This window comes from Ipomoea triloba, chromosome 12, assembly GCF_003576645.1.
Source record: "Ipomoea triloba cultivar NCNSP0323 chromosome 12, ASM357664v1".
NCBI lineage: Eukaryota > Viridiplantae > Streptophyta > Magnoliopsida > Solanales > Convolvulaceae > Ipomoea > Ipomoea triloba.
This window is the reverse complement of record NC_044927.1, coordinates 27233987-27249618: the sequence shown is the minus strand read 5'-3', so window position 1 is coordinate 27249618 and position 15632 is coordinate 27233987. Positions and strand designations below refer to the sequence as shown.

General features: G+C 35.0%; 1 protein-coding gene across 1 annotated transcript; it reads right to left on the bottom strand.

The window, feature by feature from the left end:
• Positions 1-1944: 1944 nt before the first annotated feature.
• On the bottom strand, positions 1945-3637 carry LOC115998645 (ethylene-responsive transcription factor CRF4-like). The gene has a single exon (XM_031238267.1). It carries the CDS (start codon positions 3291-3293, stop codon positions 2211-2213), a length of 1083 nt encoding a protein of 360 aa, XP_031094127.1. The 5' UTR covers positions 3294-3637; the 3' UTR covers positions 1945-2210.
• Between the last annotated feature and the right edge of the window lie 11995 nt (positions 3638-15632).

The following is a 15632-nucleotide window of genomic DNA, read 5'->3' as shown; positions in this document are numbered from 1 at the left end:
TTTACCTATTTTGTATACAAAATCTTTAGAAAAGTTGGTTTCTTTTCCATTCATCCATCAATCCGTCCATTATAAATATAATTAAACTCTAAGAAAAAGAAAAAAAGACAAGCAATTTAGTATTTCACATAGCAAAATATATACACATTCTAAACCCTCTTTTACATTGGTCGACCATATATATTCGTCTATAGACTATAAATTAAATACAAATATTTGAAAAAATAATACTCGAACGATATTAAATATATAACTAGGAAGTTAAATAGGTCTACATTGAATAGAATATTGTTGTACTATGTGGAATTTGTGCGTGAGCACAAAAGTTGGGGGAGAAATTTTTGTACCTTAGGAAATATTAATGTAGATTTGAGGTAGACATTTTTAGATCCTTTTCATAGGAAATGTTGGAATTCAAAGAAAAGTCCTAAAATTTAGTGTGCCCAAATTCCATAACACTTGTGGTGATTAGTCAATTTTTTAGTTTAGTTTTAGGTGGTGGATCATGACTCATCATCAAGACGTACTATGCGTACTTAGACTAAGTTTGATAACAGTTTGACAATTTTTAGATTAATTATTTTATGCATGTTAGTATATGCCGACAATAATGTACTATATGTTAAACACTTATTTTACATCTTAATTAATATATTACAGGAATAATTAAATTTATGTATGAAAAAAAATCATAAATACTGAATTTATCCACAAATTTTCATTGATAAATAAATGGATTCATATGTTATTAAGTAGCTTTTTTTTTTAAATTTTTTTTTGGGATGTCCAGTATATGAGAAACAATATAATGTTTGGTAAGTAAATTCTTAGTATATATTGTCGTTTAGTTATTCGAATTTTGAGAGGATACTCGTTACAAGGGAGAGGTATCATGTTATTTATGTTTGCAAAAAATAAAAAATGAAATAATAATAATAATAATAATAATAATAATTTGATGGATTTGTAAGTGAAATGGTTTAGTATTTTCGTGTAGTTATTCAAAATTTGAGGAGATAATTATTGTAAGGGATATGTGTGTCAAGATATTCATGTTCGTAGAAAAGAGAATATTTAGATGGATTCGTAAGTGATATGGTTTAGTATTGTCTTGCAGTTGTTCAAATTTTAAAGCGATAATCATTGCAAGAGTGATGTGTCATGTTATTCATGTTCGTAGATAATAAGATTATTTGAAGGGATACATAAGTGATCTGATTTACTATTGTTGTGTAGTTATTGGAATTTTGAAGAGATACCATTACAATGGAAATGTGTCATGTTAATCATATTCGTTAAAAAAAAAAAAAAAAAAAAAAAAAAAAAAGAGAGAGAGAGAGAGAGAGAATATCTAGATGGACTAGCGGGCAACAAATGTCTTGTTTTGTCCAGCCTAGCTTACACGCTTTGCATGACTTATCAAATTATATTATCCGTTAGGCCAATTTTGTATGCATGTGCTTGTGTGACTTGATCATGTTTTTATAACTCTGTTCAAATTTCGTAGACTTCTATTGTACTTAGTATCTCCAAAAAAACGTTAGTCCCTAACCAACGCTCTTAGCGTGCGAGTTCAGTGCACATGCCTACTTAGTTGTAATGGTGCACATAACACGCACAAATACATTAATTTTAGTCTTCCAAAAACTCAAAAAAAAAAAAAAAACACATTAACATATTTTTTTTCCCCATTAGGAGGAGGGGAAACAAAAATAACATTATACATTCTCAAAAGGCAAATACACGCCAAACTTGTGTGGTTGAAGAAAACTAGAGATTTTCTACACCAATTTCACACCGAGTTGACTCAGTCAATTCCACACCCAACCGTTACGCCTACTGGGGTGGGGACAAATGGAATGCCACCGTGGCAGTACAACGTGGCTCAGAATCACAAACAAAATCCCAGTAATTGACGAAGAAACAACGTTGTAAATCACGAAGTAATAACGGAATAGAATTTGGTGTAACTTTGATTACGGAAACCGTTTGGCATTACAAAAACCCATCATCTACTATTTGTTTACTTATTACAATACAACTTAAAACCTCCGTCTATTTTAACGGTGATCACAACACGAGAGAAAATATGAGACAATACGCTAGCCGATTTCTTGTCGCCGCCGGTGAACAAAATTTGCCGAAAAAATGGCAAGCCGGCGGCAGCGATGGACATAAAGGAGAGAAACACTGAAGCAGGGACATCATCATTATACTGCTAGAACGGCATCGACGCCGGAAAAGTCGCCGCAGTCTTGGAAATAATCGTCGACGTTAACATCCAATGTGGCGAGGTCTTCAAACGACATCGTATCATTAAACACCCCGAAATCGTCGCTAAAAAAGTCATTAGCGAACTGGTTAACGGCGACATCTTCGATAAAACCCGACGACGGTGAATCGTCGAATAATGTCTGTTCCAATGATTGGTAGTCGAAGAAGTTGTCGATGAATGGGATATCTGTGGGCAAATACTCGTGGGTGTAATCGGGTATTATAGTGGTTTCGCCATGGCATTCTTGATTTTCCGGCGGAGTGGCATAGTGACAAAATTCCGTCTTTGCCGGAGAAAGCTCCCCGGTTTGATCAGTCTCCATGTAATCAGGAACCGGCGGCTCGGATTCCTCACTGGATTGGCTAGACCGGAACCGGAGAACCGACGTCGGAGAAGAGAGATTCCGGGATTCATCGGCGGAGTCGTAGCCGGAGTTGGAAGTAGCGTTGGCGAGAATCTCCGGCGAATCTTTCGCCGGCGGGGCTATAAAGTTGGTTAAAGCGTCCGGTCCCCGGAGCTTAATCGCCGCATTGTCGTAAACCATGGCGGCTTCTTCCGCCGTATCGTAAGTCCCCAACCAAAGCCTGACCCGTCTCGCCGGGTCTCTAATCTCCGCCGCCCATTTCCCCCACGGCCGTTGCCGTACACCCCGGAACTTCCTAACCGCCCCCGAAGAAACCGGAACCTCCTTGTTCTTCACCGCCTTTTGCCGCGCGTGAACCCCCTCCGCCGTCTTTTTCTTCCCGTTTCTCCCGTTACCGTCAACCCCGAGTTTCCCCGCCCGCTCAATATGTATCTCGTGAATATACCTTTTTACCCTCTGCCGTCCAAACAACTCCTCCTCCTCATCGCTCGACGAATCCGTCGCGTCCGGGTCGGTCACCGTGACCCGAACCGTCCTCGGACCCTCCGGCAACTTACCCGGTTTTACGGCGGCGCCGGGGCAGGGTTTTAGCAGCTGTTTCACGACGTTTCTATGCTCAGTATATTTGATCGGACAAAACATACTTTGATCCATTCTTTTCTTTTTCCGGCGATTAAAGCTTAAAACTTAAAAGCAAGTTTACTTTGAGAAGAACAACAACGCAGTGGACAGTATATAAGGAGAGATCAGAGAAGAGGCTTGAAGGAGAAGATTGAAATGCAGAAAAGGAAGAGCGATTCAGATTCAGAAAATTCTGACACCATTGAAAGATGAGATCCAAAAGGCAGAAAAAAAAAAACACACGGCGGACAAGGGTGGCGTCAGAGCAAAACCACAGCCTCGGAGCTTTTAATGAAAACTGGTTTTGTTTTTCCTTTTTCAGAGAGACAGAAAAAGAGACTGAGAGAGAGAGAGAAGTTCCTCTTCTCAGTAGACGATGACTCGACGGGGTTTTATAGGACCCGGCCCGAAATTCACATGCGGACTTATCATTCAAAATAACAAATCAATATTTACTGGCTGCATTCCTTAAAATATCTTGCGCGGACCCACAAATCCGGCCAGACAGAATAGTCGAGGGATAAATAACGTGATCAGTCATTATACTATGGTGTACTTTATAAGGTGTACCACCGACATAAATTTTATTTTTAATAGGATCACACTTGTGTCAGACCGTCTCACGAATTCTTATTCGTGTGATGGGTCGAATCGGGTCAAAGCACCATGCAAATATCATACTTATATGTGTAAATATCATACTTATATGCTCAAATATAACACTAATCAAAAATATAATTTTTGCTGCTTATAAGAGAAAAAGTAATACATTTTTCATAATAAGTAATGTTGACAAGTGCTCCTTACTTATAAGGGCAAATATAAACTTTTGAGGAAAAAATGTAATACTTTTAAATCGAAATGTAAAAGTATTGTATTTTCCCTTAAAAGTATTACATTTACGCTTATAAGTAACACAAATTTTATTCCTGATTAATATTACATTTGAGCATATAAGTATGGCGTTTGTGCATATAAGCGGTACATTGGCATCTTGACCCGACCCGCCTCATGGTGAGACGGCATCACACAAGTTTTTGCCTTCAAAATAACAAATCAATATTTACTGGCTCCATTCCTTAAAATATCTTGCCCCGGACCCACAAATCCGGCCAGAGAGAATAGTTGAGGGATAAATAACGTGACAGTTGGTCGGTCGTGACCAATCATTATATTATCATTTACTTTATAAGGTGTATCACCAACATACATTTTATTTTTAATGTATCGTAATTTTAATTTTAATACGTTAAGATTTTCTAAGGTTTATTATTTGTGTTTAGGATTCAGCTTTAAGTATACTACCTGACAATGAATTTTCAGTATGCTAAAAAATAAACATTTATTTGTGGTTCACGTAAACCTAGATTCATAATATAATTTGTCATTATGTGACTCAATGATCCATTAACTAGATCAGTGCCAGGTACCACAATGAACCTATCATATTGAGTATAACGTTTGCACTGTAACCCGGACTCTACTATGTATCTTTACCTATATATAATTATTTACACAAAATTAACATTTATAGACAGGAGTTTGGGATGAAATATCAAAAAATTGCGTCTTTCCTGCGACGGTATAAGAACAAATTCTCACATGTATATGTTCAGTTCAATTATCATGATTTACATTATTTCAAATGCTCTGTTCAGGCACGAGCATATCAGCATAAGGGCAATGATACAAAAATTAACTAAAGTGCTTGATTAGAGGTTCCTTAAAATATATGCGTGTGGGTGGGAAAGCCTTGAAGTTGCGACACGGGCCGGAAATTGTGGGGCCAAAGATTCCGACCATCGCCGACAAGGGGAAGATACTGCCCGTACCGTCTCGGTATATAAAAATTTGTTGAAATAGTTTTGCCACGTGTGAAGTATGCGCCAAGAAAGCGTCGCTGGCCCAATCCGTGTAATCTAACGGTGCTGACTCAGCGGCTGAGTTTTTTTTCCGTCTTGATATACGTGTTGCCGGTCACGTGCCCCCAGGCCCATGATGCCCGGCCCGGATTAAAAAATCTCAGTCAAAGTGAAAACCTTAGGCAACAGCTCACTTCTTTGACTAATCAATTAAAGCTCTGTAAATGCTTACCATTAATAATTACTCATTCTTACTGTTTAACAGTTTTCGTCTTCATGCAATTTGTTAACATTAATTATAATTTACTATAAAAATACTACCTTTTTTAATGAGCATAATGAATCTCGGTTGAACATAAAGTTATATGTGTAACGTATATTGTCGATGAATTAATATGTATTGAATACTAAACATCAAACAAACGTGAATATTCCACTTGATAGCATAAACGTCGGTAATGCATACTAGGAGTATGGCAAATTGTTTCCGTGCAACGTATGTGTCAATGTAAGTAGTATGGAGAAGAAGATAGGTTATACGGAGTATATGTTAAAAAAAGAAAAGAAATAAAAATTGTACCCAACCTTACAATTAGTGTCACGACGACTCGTGACAAGTGAATCTGACATGACACATCATTATTGATTGATATAAATTAAATGGCTTGATTGTCAACAATACAGGTCAGTCAAGTTTATGAAGAGTTAGCTCAATTGAGTGGCAAACACATGTTGGCTTAGTGCAGTTTGCTCAATGCAAGTGGACTTGGCGTTTATGACTTCTTTGCCACAGCGTAACTAATATATCGAAAATACTTTGTAATGATGATTCATTTGGCCTGGGGCTTTGGGCATGCTTTGCTAGATACACCGTTCTAATTATGCAATTGATTTGGGTCCGTTCAATTATGAGAATTTACTCAAAATTTCTAACGGCTGGCAGGTCACATGGTTAATATTTGAATTGCAGGAGGGCATTTTTGTCATAAAAAGTTAGCACCCTGTATTCATGTTTTTTTTTTTTTGATAATAATCTCTTGAGACTAATTCATTGAATCATAAGCGGAAACGTTTACAAGAAAGATTAATGGAATGGACAAACATTCCTTACAGTCAGACAAAGAAACAAATTTCCTAATAATGTTATCGAAAACTTGAATCGCAAACTGTTTCACAAATTTGAAGCTGAAGTCGACAGGAGCACTCCAAGCTTCTTTACTGTCAATAGTAATTTGGTCAAACATAACGAAGGCATACTCTAGTTCAAAAGTCGTTGACACCACCCGAGTATCAATCTTCATTCTTTTATGGTTCACATATGCCATGACCAATTATCGTTCTACGTACGCTTATAACAAGAACTCGCCAAAAAAACGAGAGGGAATAAACTCGCAAAAGAAGCGAGAGGGAATAAACTTGCTAAAGATGCGAGAAGCAACAAATTCGATAAATAAACGAAAGATATAATAGCAACAAAACTTACTAATAAAAAAACAACACTGCTTTGAATCAAGAAAAACCACTCCTTCCTACTTCACCTTTTGCAAAACCCAAAACCTTCTTTTCCTTATTCAATGGTGATGTACTTATTGACAGATCCGAAGCTGTGGAAGAGGAATAATGTCGGAAGGGAAGGAAAAGGGGCGGCGATAGCCGAAGAACACGGCGACAGTGCGAGATCGTAGGTGTGGTGGACGGCGATGGGGGAGGCGAAAATGGAGAGGAGAGGCAGAGAGAAAAGAGCAAAAGAAAATGACAATCGTGAAGAGGAGAAGAAAATGACAAAAGGTGAAATTCTTTTGCTACTGGCGTCTAACATTTCAATCAAACAGAATAATAGATAGGTAAATCACGATGCTCTACTACACCTCGATACCACGAGATAGTGGATGAGTCAATCAAAATTATTAAGCGGTCTGTTAAGTTGGAGGATTATTACTAGGTACATACAAGGAGTCCAACATTTTTAGTGTAACATTAACATTGTGACTGTCAAGGTCGGTCATCCATTCTTATCTATAATTCATCACATAAGAAACAACCGAGTTATCTATACAGATTAAATCGAAAAATTTATGAAAAAAAAGGGTTTTTTTTACAGCTTGGAGTAACGTGGCGGGCAACCTTGAACTCGCCGCCATTTATAAATTCACATTTGTACGGCCCTCTGGGTTTTACCTAAGTTTTCTATTTACCACTATTGAGGTACGGTGTTCACCCCTACGCGCTGCTTCCAGTTGCAACCCACGCGCTGTGCACTGCTTCAACTGTCCTACTACATCTACTTTGTTAGGCTTTTAGATTACAACTGTAAGTTTGTAACCTCTGTGACAAGTCACAGTAACTAACTACAGTAAATAGTTGGTGATAAGCTCTAGTGAAAAGTATTTTAAGGAGAACAAGTCGTACTTGAATTCGATAAAAAGAAAAGAGCAAATTCTGATTTTGGTCCACTGACTATAGGGGTATTTTTAATTGCAGTCCATGACTTTCAAAACTGTTAATTGCATATCATGACTATTCAATTTTTATCAATTTTGGCCACTCCGGCCAAATTACCGGCCAAATTCGTCGTAAAATTCTAAACCCTAAAATAATGAGGGGTATTTTAGTAATTTCACATGCATGCTCTTCATCTCCGGCGTTCTTGCACTACTTTTCCGGCGGCAGCTCTGGTTCTCTCCGAGCAGCTTTGACCGGCGGCAGCTCTGGTTCCTCTCTGGCAGAACAATGGCGACCTTGACACTCCTCCAACGACGAACAATAGTGGCCTCCTCTCCGGCAATCAACATCCTTCCACATTTCTGTTTTCCCGGCGGCGACTGTGAGCAGCGATGGAGCGAAGAACCAGCAGTGCTGTCAGTCGATTCTTCACTTCCTCGTCCGGCGTGAGCAGCGAGCTTCCCGCGGCGGCGCAATGCAACAAAACCATGACAGTGGCGGGCAGGATTCCTTCTTCGGCCTTCTTCTCCTTCTAGCAGCGACGGGAAAATGGTGCACGAGACTGTGAGCACGTGGGCGACAAACGCCGCGCATCCGGACGGAATCCGGTAGAGGAGCTCCACCGTGACCAGCCCTCGTTTGGCGTCGCACTTTTCCAGGAGGCAAGAAGCAGCAGATGGTCCGCCGGAGAAGAAGAGATTCGCCGGAGAAGAAGAAAACATACATGAAATGACTAAAATACCCTCATTATTTTAGGGTTTAGAATTTTCCGGCGATATTTGGCCGGTAATTTGGCCGGAGTGACCAAAATTGATAAAAATTGAATAGTCATGGTATGCAATTAACAGTTTTGAAAGTCGTGGACTGCAATTAAAAATACCCCTATAGTCAGTGGACCAAAATGACAATTTGCTCAAAAGAAAATTAAACTAAACTATTGTTTCATTATATTTTTAGGTAACAAGAGAAACTTGTAATCACTAAGTCGGAGTTAATCGAGAAGATGTTAACAATAAATAAACTTATGATCATTCACATACAAAAATTATGCTCACCTACTATGCCATCTCTCGTGGGACTATTGTAACAAATGTGATAGTAGTACATATACACAATAAACTGGCACATTTAAAAAGACTGGTATAATACTGGCATAATAAACGGAAGAACTTCTCACTGTAACTGATATGAGGTTTGTAACGGGATGGATAGTTACTTTGTTTCTACGTTAAGTATCATTTCATAGAAATAGAATAAAATTACACGAATGTATATATATAATTGCAACGAACATGATTGGTACGTACTCAAACTCAAAAAAAGTTCGTCTTTACAGGATAAGTCTAGTAAGTGAAAAAGCACTCTATAGGTAGGTACCATATATATCATATATGTTGTAGAATCGATATGAGATTGTATCATAATTGATAATTACTCCGTTTCGAAGAAAAAAACTGTCTATTTAGGGTTAAGCTTACATGCATTTGGATTAGCATTAGCAAATCCCAAACCAGACTTACATCATTTGTCCATCTTGGGTATTGTCCTCCTACATTGAGCCAAGTGATCTAAGAACCATAAAGGAAATTACAAGTAAATTAAAAACAAAAACCAAACAAACACAACATGTTTAATTTGTCTGTTCAAGATATATCATTTGGCTTCTCAAAGAAAATGAAAGAAAATACATATATAATACATTAATACCAATGTTTTTTTAAAGGTTTTTGTTTTTGATTAGGTGTAGTTACATCTGTGGAGTTATCTGCTAACACACAACTACACAAGTGTTTGGGAGATAAGTCAATGATCATCAAGCCCAAGGTCTCCCTAGCTAATAACCTCCCAATTAATCATCATTATTAACTTAATTGTCATCAAGCCCTAGATGCCCTTGATTCCAGTGATTTCCAGCTTATCATACTTGTTCTGTCTGTGGGAGTATTCAGTCAATTTTTCTGGTGTCTCTATATGGTACATGCATTATGTATGCAAGTGTTCAATCTTAGACTAAGTTAATTAATGGCATGCATCTTATGAGGAATTAATGCATTATTATATTGATGTTAACTATTGCAAACTTAATTTGAGTTTGGCTTGAATCGGGTCGGAAATGTCTAGCCTAGAGTTCTAATTTTAATGTGGCGTAATTTTACTAGAGTAAATTGTGCGACTATGCAATTACGTTAGCAATTCGTTTACCAACTGTCCCATGTTACTGGATTAATTTTATACTTCGATCAATTCCCTTAAAACGACAAAGACAGAGATACGGAGTAAGTTGCAAACCTAATCATCAAAGAAACTGTCACAATAAAACCAGGTCCCGGCCTGACAAAGTATCTGGAAAGATGTAAATCATGGTAACTCAGCTGAACACATAGACTATACATTTGCTTACCGTGCACAAGGAGCCCTTACTTTGAGAGGTTGCTTCCACACTGTCGATGATAAGACTCAATCCCTTGTTTTTATTTCTTTCCAAATTTCGACTCTATGACGAACTAAAATATCCATACGGATTAATTAGTTTTTTTTTTTTTTAAACAATATGGAAAAACGAAAGAAGAAAACAAGGATTAATCCCAATGTTTCTTATACTAAATCCCAAAGAAATACCCAAATAATTTTTATTTTTTTTTTAAACACAGCTTAATTAGTGTCCAAGATCCATTATGAAAAGAAGAGAACAAAATACCTTTGTGCTCGGATTTTCATGCTTTGCAAAAATTTAAATTTTTGAACCCAAAAAACAAGGTTATTATTGAGACGGTAAAACCGATAAATAACAGGAAAAAAAAACACACAAAATTATTAACGTTATCTTCCTTCAACGTGCATGGAAGTGTTGTTCAAGCAAGAGATGTTGGTCTCCACTAAAAAATATAAAATTAATTTTAATTTTTATTTTTGTAGTAATTACTGAAGGTCATAACCCCTTCAAGTCAGGTAAGGGTACCCATAAATTTAACAGTTTTTGGTACTATAATCACTGGTTCCAATGGAGATGCCATGCCCCTGGTCGTAAAATAATTTCATTTTTTACTATTTATTTTTGGGCGGTCATGTTACATTACATTTAATGCACACTATAATTTTCATAATTTTTATTTTCCCTAAAATAAATGCAATTTGATGATGAGATATTTTTTGTTTTGCGCTCTCTTGACGGGTTAACTGATTATTGTTTATGGTCTAAATTAAACGCTTATTATGAGTAGTACATATATAGTGCATGTCTAATTATTGGTTATTATCGTATTAACTAAATGCTTACTACGAATAGCGAAGGTATAACTGAACGTTATGAGAGTGGCGCCGCACCCCCTCATCGACAATAGTCAACAAACTACACATGAGAAGTAAATTACACTGTAAAAATTATATACAATGGGATCAATCTGTAAAGAATTGGTAAGACTCGACTCATAATCTTAAAATTTGTCCAACTCTTTGGATGCATGTTCTTCTCGCTAGGAGGATAAATTTGAGTTTTAATATAATGGGACTCAATTCCCAGCTTGGAGAGTGATATATAAGAATTCTGAACGGTGACCGGCAACGTTCACGCTCTCCGGCAGATCACTTATTAACGGCATGCATGTGTTTTCACCATGTGCCCTTGACGTGGATCCGCTTCCCCATACGCACTCAGATCATCATCTCTATACCCCCCCTTTTATTTTTTTTTAATTATTTAATGATTATAATTCGTTTTGTTTTTATACTATTCACTCTATTACAATGTATAGTAGTATTATTTCATACATATTTTCTTTCAATTTATTGAAACACACAGAGGCGATACCCTATTGGGGTTTGAGAGAGTCATAATTATGCCGCTTGACTACAAAGTCTTATTTTTTTTTATAATTAACCTTATACTAATTAATCAAAGTTAATTAATTATTACAATAATCTTTACTTAACCTTATGTTTTTCAAACTTTTCTTGGTAGAGTGTAGCCGTGGAGAGTATGTGTACGTATTTGGTACTCTTTAAACAAATTCTTTATAATTATTGTTCTTTTTTTATTCTGCTTTTGTTTCTTTTTATTTTGTTTTTTTTTTAATAAAGTATTTACGGAGTACAATGTTGTACAGATTAATGGTACTGTATAATACCTTAATTTGAAAATAGAAAGAAGATGTTGTTCAAGCATGCAAAAAAGCAAATATAGTAAGCAGAAAAAGGAATGATGATAAGGTTCCGAAATATAAATTTGCATTTTTTGAAGGGTATTAGCAGACACGAATTCTTGATCTTATTATTTATTTTTTGCGAAATGAAAACTTTATTAAAAAGTAAGGGGTCGTTTACTAACTTGAAAAAATGGAGAATTTTCTAGAAAAACAAAGAAATGAAAGAGTGGAAGAATCGAAAATGGAAAGTTTGTTTACTAAAATCATCTTTCTAACTGCCTAACTCCTCTCCCTTCTTCCTCTTTGTAACTTTTGGAGAATAGAAATTTGGATCTCTCCAAATGGAAGAATGGAGGAAACACGCATGAACAGTGCTCCTTATGTATGAGGTCAGCTCTTCGATCCCTGCTGGGCGCATTTCTCCTTAAGTTTTTCTCTTCTTACGCACTACTTTTCTTCTTTTACAATTATTCTTTAGTTTTTCATAGTTTCTTTCTCTTCTTTTATTTATTTATTTATTTATTTATTATTATTATTATTATTATTATTGTAACTACTGTTATTGTTATTGTTATTGTTATTGTTATTGTTATTGTTATTGTTATTATCATTATCTGTTATTATTATCTATTGTTATTATTATTATTTTGTTATTATTATTATTATATTTATTATTAGTATTAATATTAATTATTATTATTATTATTATTATTATTATTATCTTTATTATTATTATATTTATTATTAGTATTAATATTAATATTAATAATAATATTATTATTATAATAGAAATGTACAAATGCTATATGTGATTATTGTATTTAACAAAAATAAAAAATTAGAAAAATGAAAATTGGAGGAATGGAAAAATGGAAAATTGGAGGAATGGAGAAGGAAAACTGGAGAAATGGAAAAATAGAAAACTGGAAATGGAAAAACAGAAAAATGAAGTAAACGACCCCTAAGTTTTGGAACCGAGAAGCCCCTCATCAAGTCATACAATAGAGCCGTTCAACAAGAGAACGACAAAGAATTGAAATCAAAATAAAGAGAGAAGAACGCGAGAGTACAATCAATCGAAACTAAAGAATTAGCAATCAAATTATTTTAATTCAATAGGCTTTTAGTATAAGTTTGCATTTTAAAATGCATTTCAGGGTGCCCTAGAATAGGGAATTTAATTTAGTGGATGAAAGATGGATAAATTAATAATTGTTGTTAAATAATGCAATTTTTGTTTATTATATGGAGTTTCCATAAAGTACGTAGAAGAAGATAGATGAAGCTAGCAAAAAGTATTTGACAAATAGGTAATGGGTTTGGTAATGTAAGCACCATAGCTAGGGTTTCAAATTCCCTAAATAGGGGAAATTATGTTTTGCCCTTTGCCAACACTAAAGCATTTTGTCTTTCTTCAAACAAATTCTTTTATAATTAAACTTTTTAGTGGCATTTCATCTGCATTATTGTGTGGTATTTTTGTAAATATATTTTTAAGAGAATGTTATATATATTTTCTTTCATTTATGCCCGTTTGGAAAAATTTTTTGAGTGTTTATAGTCTGCCCCGCTCCCACTCACACACAAACGAAAAGGCGTTTGGTTGCATCACGTTTAAGATATTTTTTAACGTGGTGTTGAAACGCCTCAAACGTGAAGTTGTAGCATACAGAAGTTATTTCTCTTTTAGTTTTTAAGATTGTGAAATTCAAATTTCTCGAGATAATAATGCAAGATTTTTTAAATTATTTTTGTAACTCACTTTTAGTCATATTTTTTAAAGTTTAGCATTAAACATTGAAAAGTATGAAATTGTAATTAAAGGCCTTTTAAAAAGTACTTTAGTGTTTGTTACTTTGTATTTGGTTGTAAATATACTTTTCTCCTTAATACATAGTTTTTGAAATGAACTAGCTGAACAAGCACGCATATATGAAAAAAATTAAAAAAAAATAAATGTATGTGTATAAATTAATGCACGTACGACGCAAGCACAATACACGCATGGCGCAACATATACACATTATATGAAACTTTTCTCATATTTATGTATTTATATTTTGATTAATATATAGATATTATTATATTTTAATTAAATTATGAAGAAATAAAATGAGATTGATAAGTTTTTATAGTTAAATATATTATTAACTATTATGTATAAATAAATCTAATTTGTAATAATATACACTTCAATATGTTTTTTTTTTTAAATCCAATGAATAACTTTCATGCATCTCCATTATATGATGTCTATAATATATTAATTCATATAAACATCTACAGAAAACTCATCCGACAAAAATTTAGGTTGGAGTTTTATCGGAACTAGACAAGAATGAGTGGGATCAGGCGATCCATTATTGGAAAATCATTATTGTCCAATTAATTAATTAATTAATTAATTAAACAAAAATCAACCACAAACATGTATAGTATATACGTTGCTTTTATTTATTTATTTATTTTTTATGACAAAATAAACTCACAGCAACTAATAGAGAGTGTACACTACATAAATATCGCTTCTATATAATAGTCAACAAATCACACTAAGAAAATCTGTTGCGAGTGACTCGCACGAGAAGATAGTAATATAAACCATACTAATGTGTAATAGCTCGCAAACAGCGCGTACTAAAATGTCTTTGTACAACAGTGTTGAAAAGAGTGACATTCTGATTCGAAAATCATACTCTGCCCATTTGACCGCTCATGCTGAGTCAACTTATAAGTTTTTTTTTTTTTTTTTTCTTTTTTTTGGGTATTATGGTATACATATCGAGCTGGTTAACAACTCCGCGCAGCCACTCAATCACTCCACTTAGCAAACACCATAACTTCAAAGTGGGGAGTCAACAGGTCATTCTCAAACGTTGTCTTCAGTACAGACAAAATAATAATTATAATTATTATTAATTATTGAATTGATTAGTTAGTTGTTTTTTAAAATTAACTTTGTTGAGTTTGGTTAGGGAAAATTAATGATGCAGATTTTCAGGGACCATGCCATGTTACGTTCCACTCGTGTGCACGACCGTTTTGCCGGATTTTATTTTGGATTTTTAATGTAAATAATGTTTCAGTATTAGAGTTGGTATGAAATCGTATCTGATCTTCCCCTAGCTAGTTGATAATAATATTAAAATTATTCTCAAAATACAGTTTACTTGTGGTAATTTATGGAAGAATAATTGACCCGTGCATGATATGTCGAGTACATTGAATCTTTCTTTTCAAAAGGTTGAGTAACTCAACCGAATATGCTAGACATTTGCTTACTGTGCACAAGGACCCGCCTCACTTTGAGAGGTTACTTCCACATTACTGCTGGTGAGACTCGATTTCTGATTTTCTTCACAAACTTTACGCTTGTCAGCAGCTGAGTTGCCATGCGAGCTTGGTACATTGATTCTTGACATGACTACATTTAGGAGCAATTTTTCAAGCCGACGTTATATACACATGAATTTGAATTTCAAACCTTATACTTATGCGACTCATGTGTTAGCTTCTGAGTTGAGCGGACGTATTTTAAAACAAATTAGTATAAAGATGAACTCAACATAACTCGGTTCACTTTGTAAATAGACTTTTATATGCATTTGTGGGTCATGCTTATGAGTCATGACTTCCTTAGGTAAAATTGAGACCCAACGGTGTTTGACAATTGACAAACGGACTAATAATACAATTGTAAGGTCAGATGTGTACCGTGTTAAAGAACTCTGAATCAAACTACTTCTTTACTAGATTCAACAAACATGTCGAACTCGAATTAGCTAGTCTAATAAGATATCAAATGATTGGAGTTGAATTTTTCTTCTCCTTCCCCGACCCCAAGGGTCTTCTCACTTTGAGAGTTTGCTCCAACACACTGCCGTTGGTGAGACTCGATCAGTCGATTCTTGATTTTTCTTCTCAAA

Excerpts from the sequence above, each read along its gene's own strand:
- LOC115998645 (XM_031238267.1), bottom strand. The coding sequence starts at position 3,293 with ATGGATCAAAGTATGTTTTGTCCGATCAAATATACTGAGCATAGAAAC.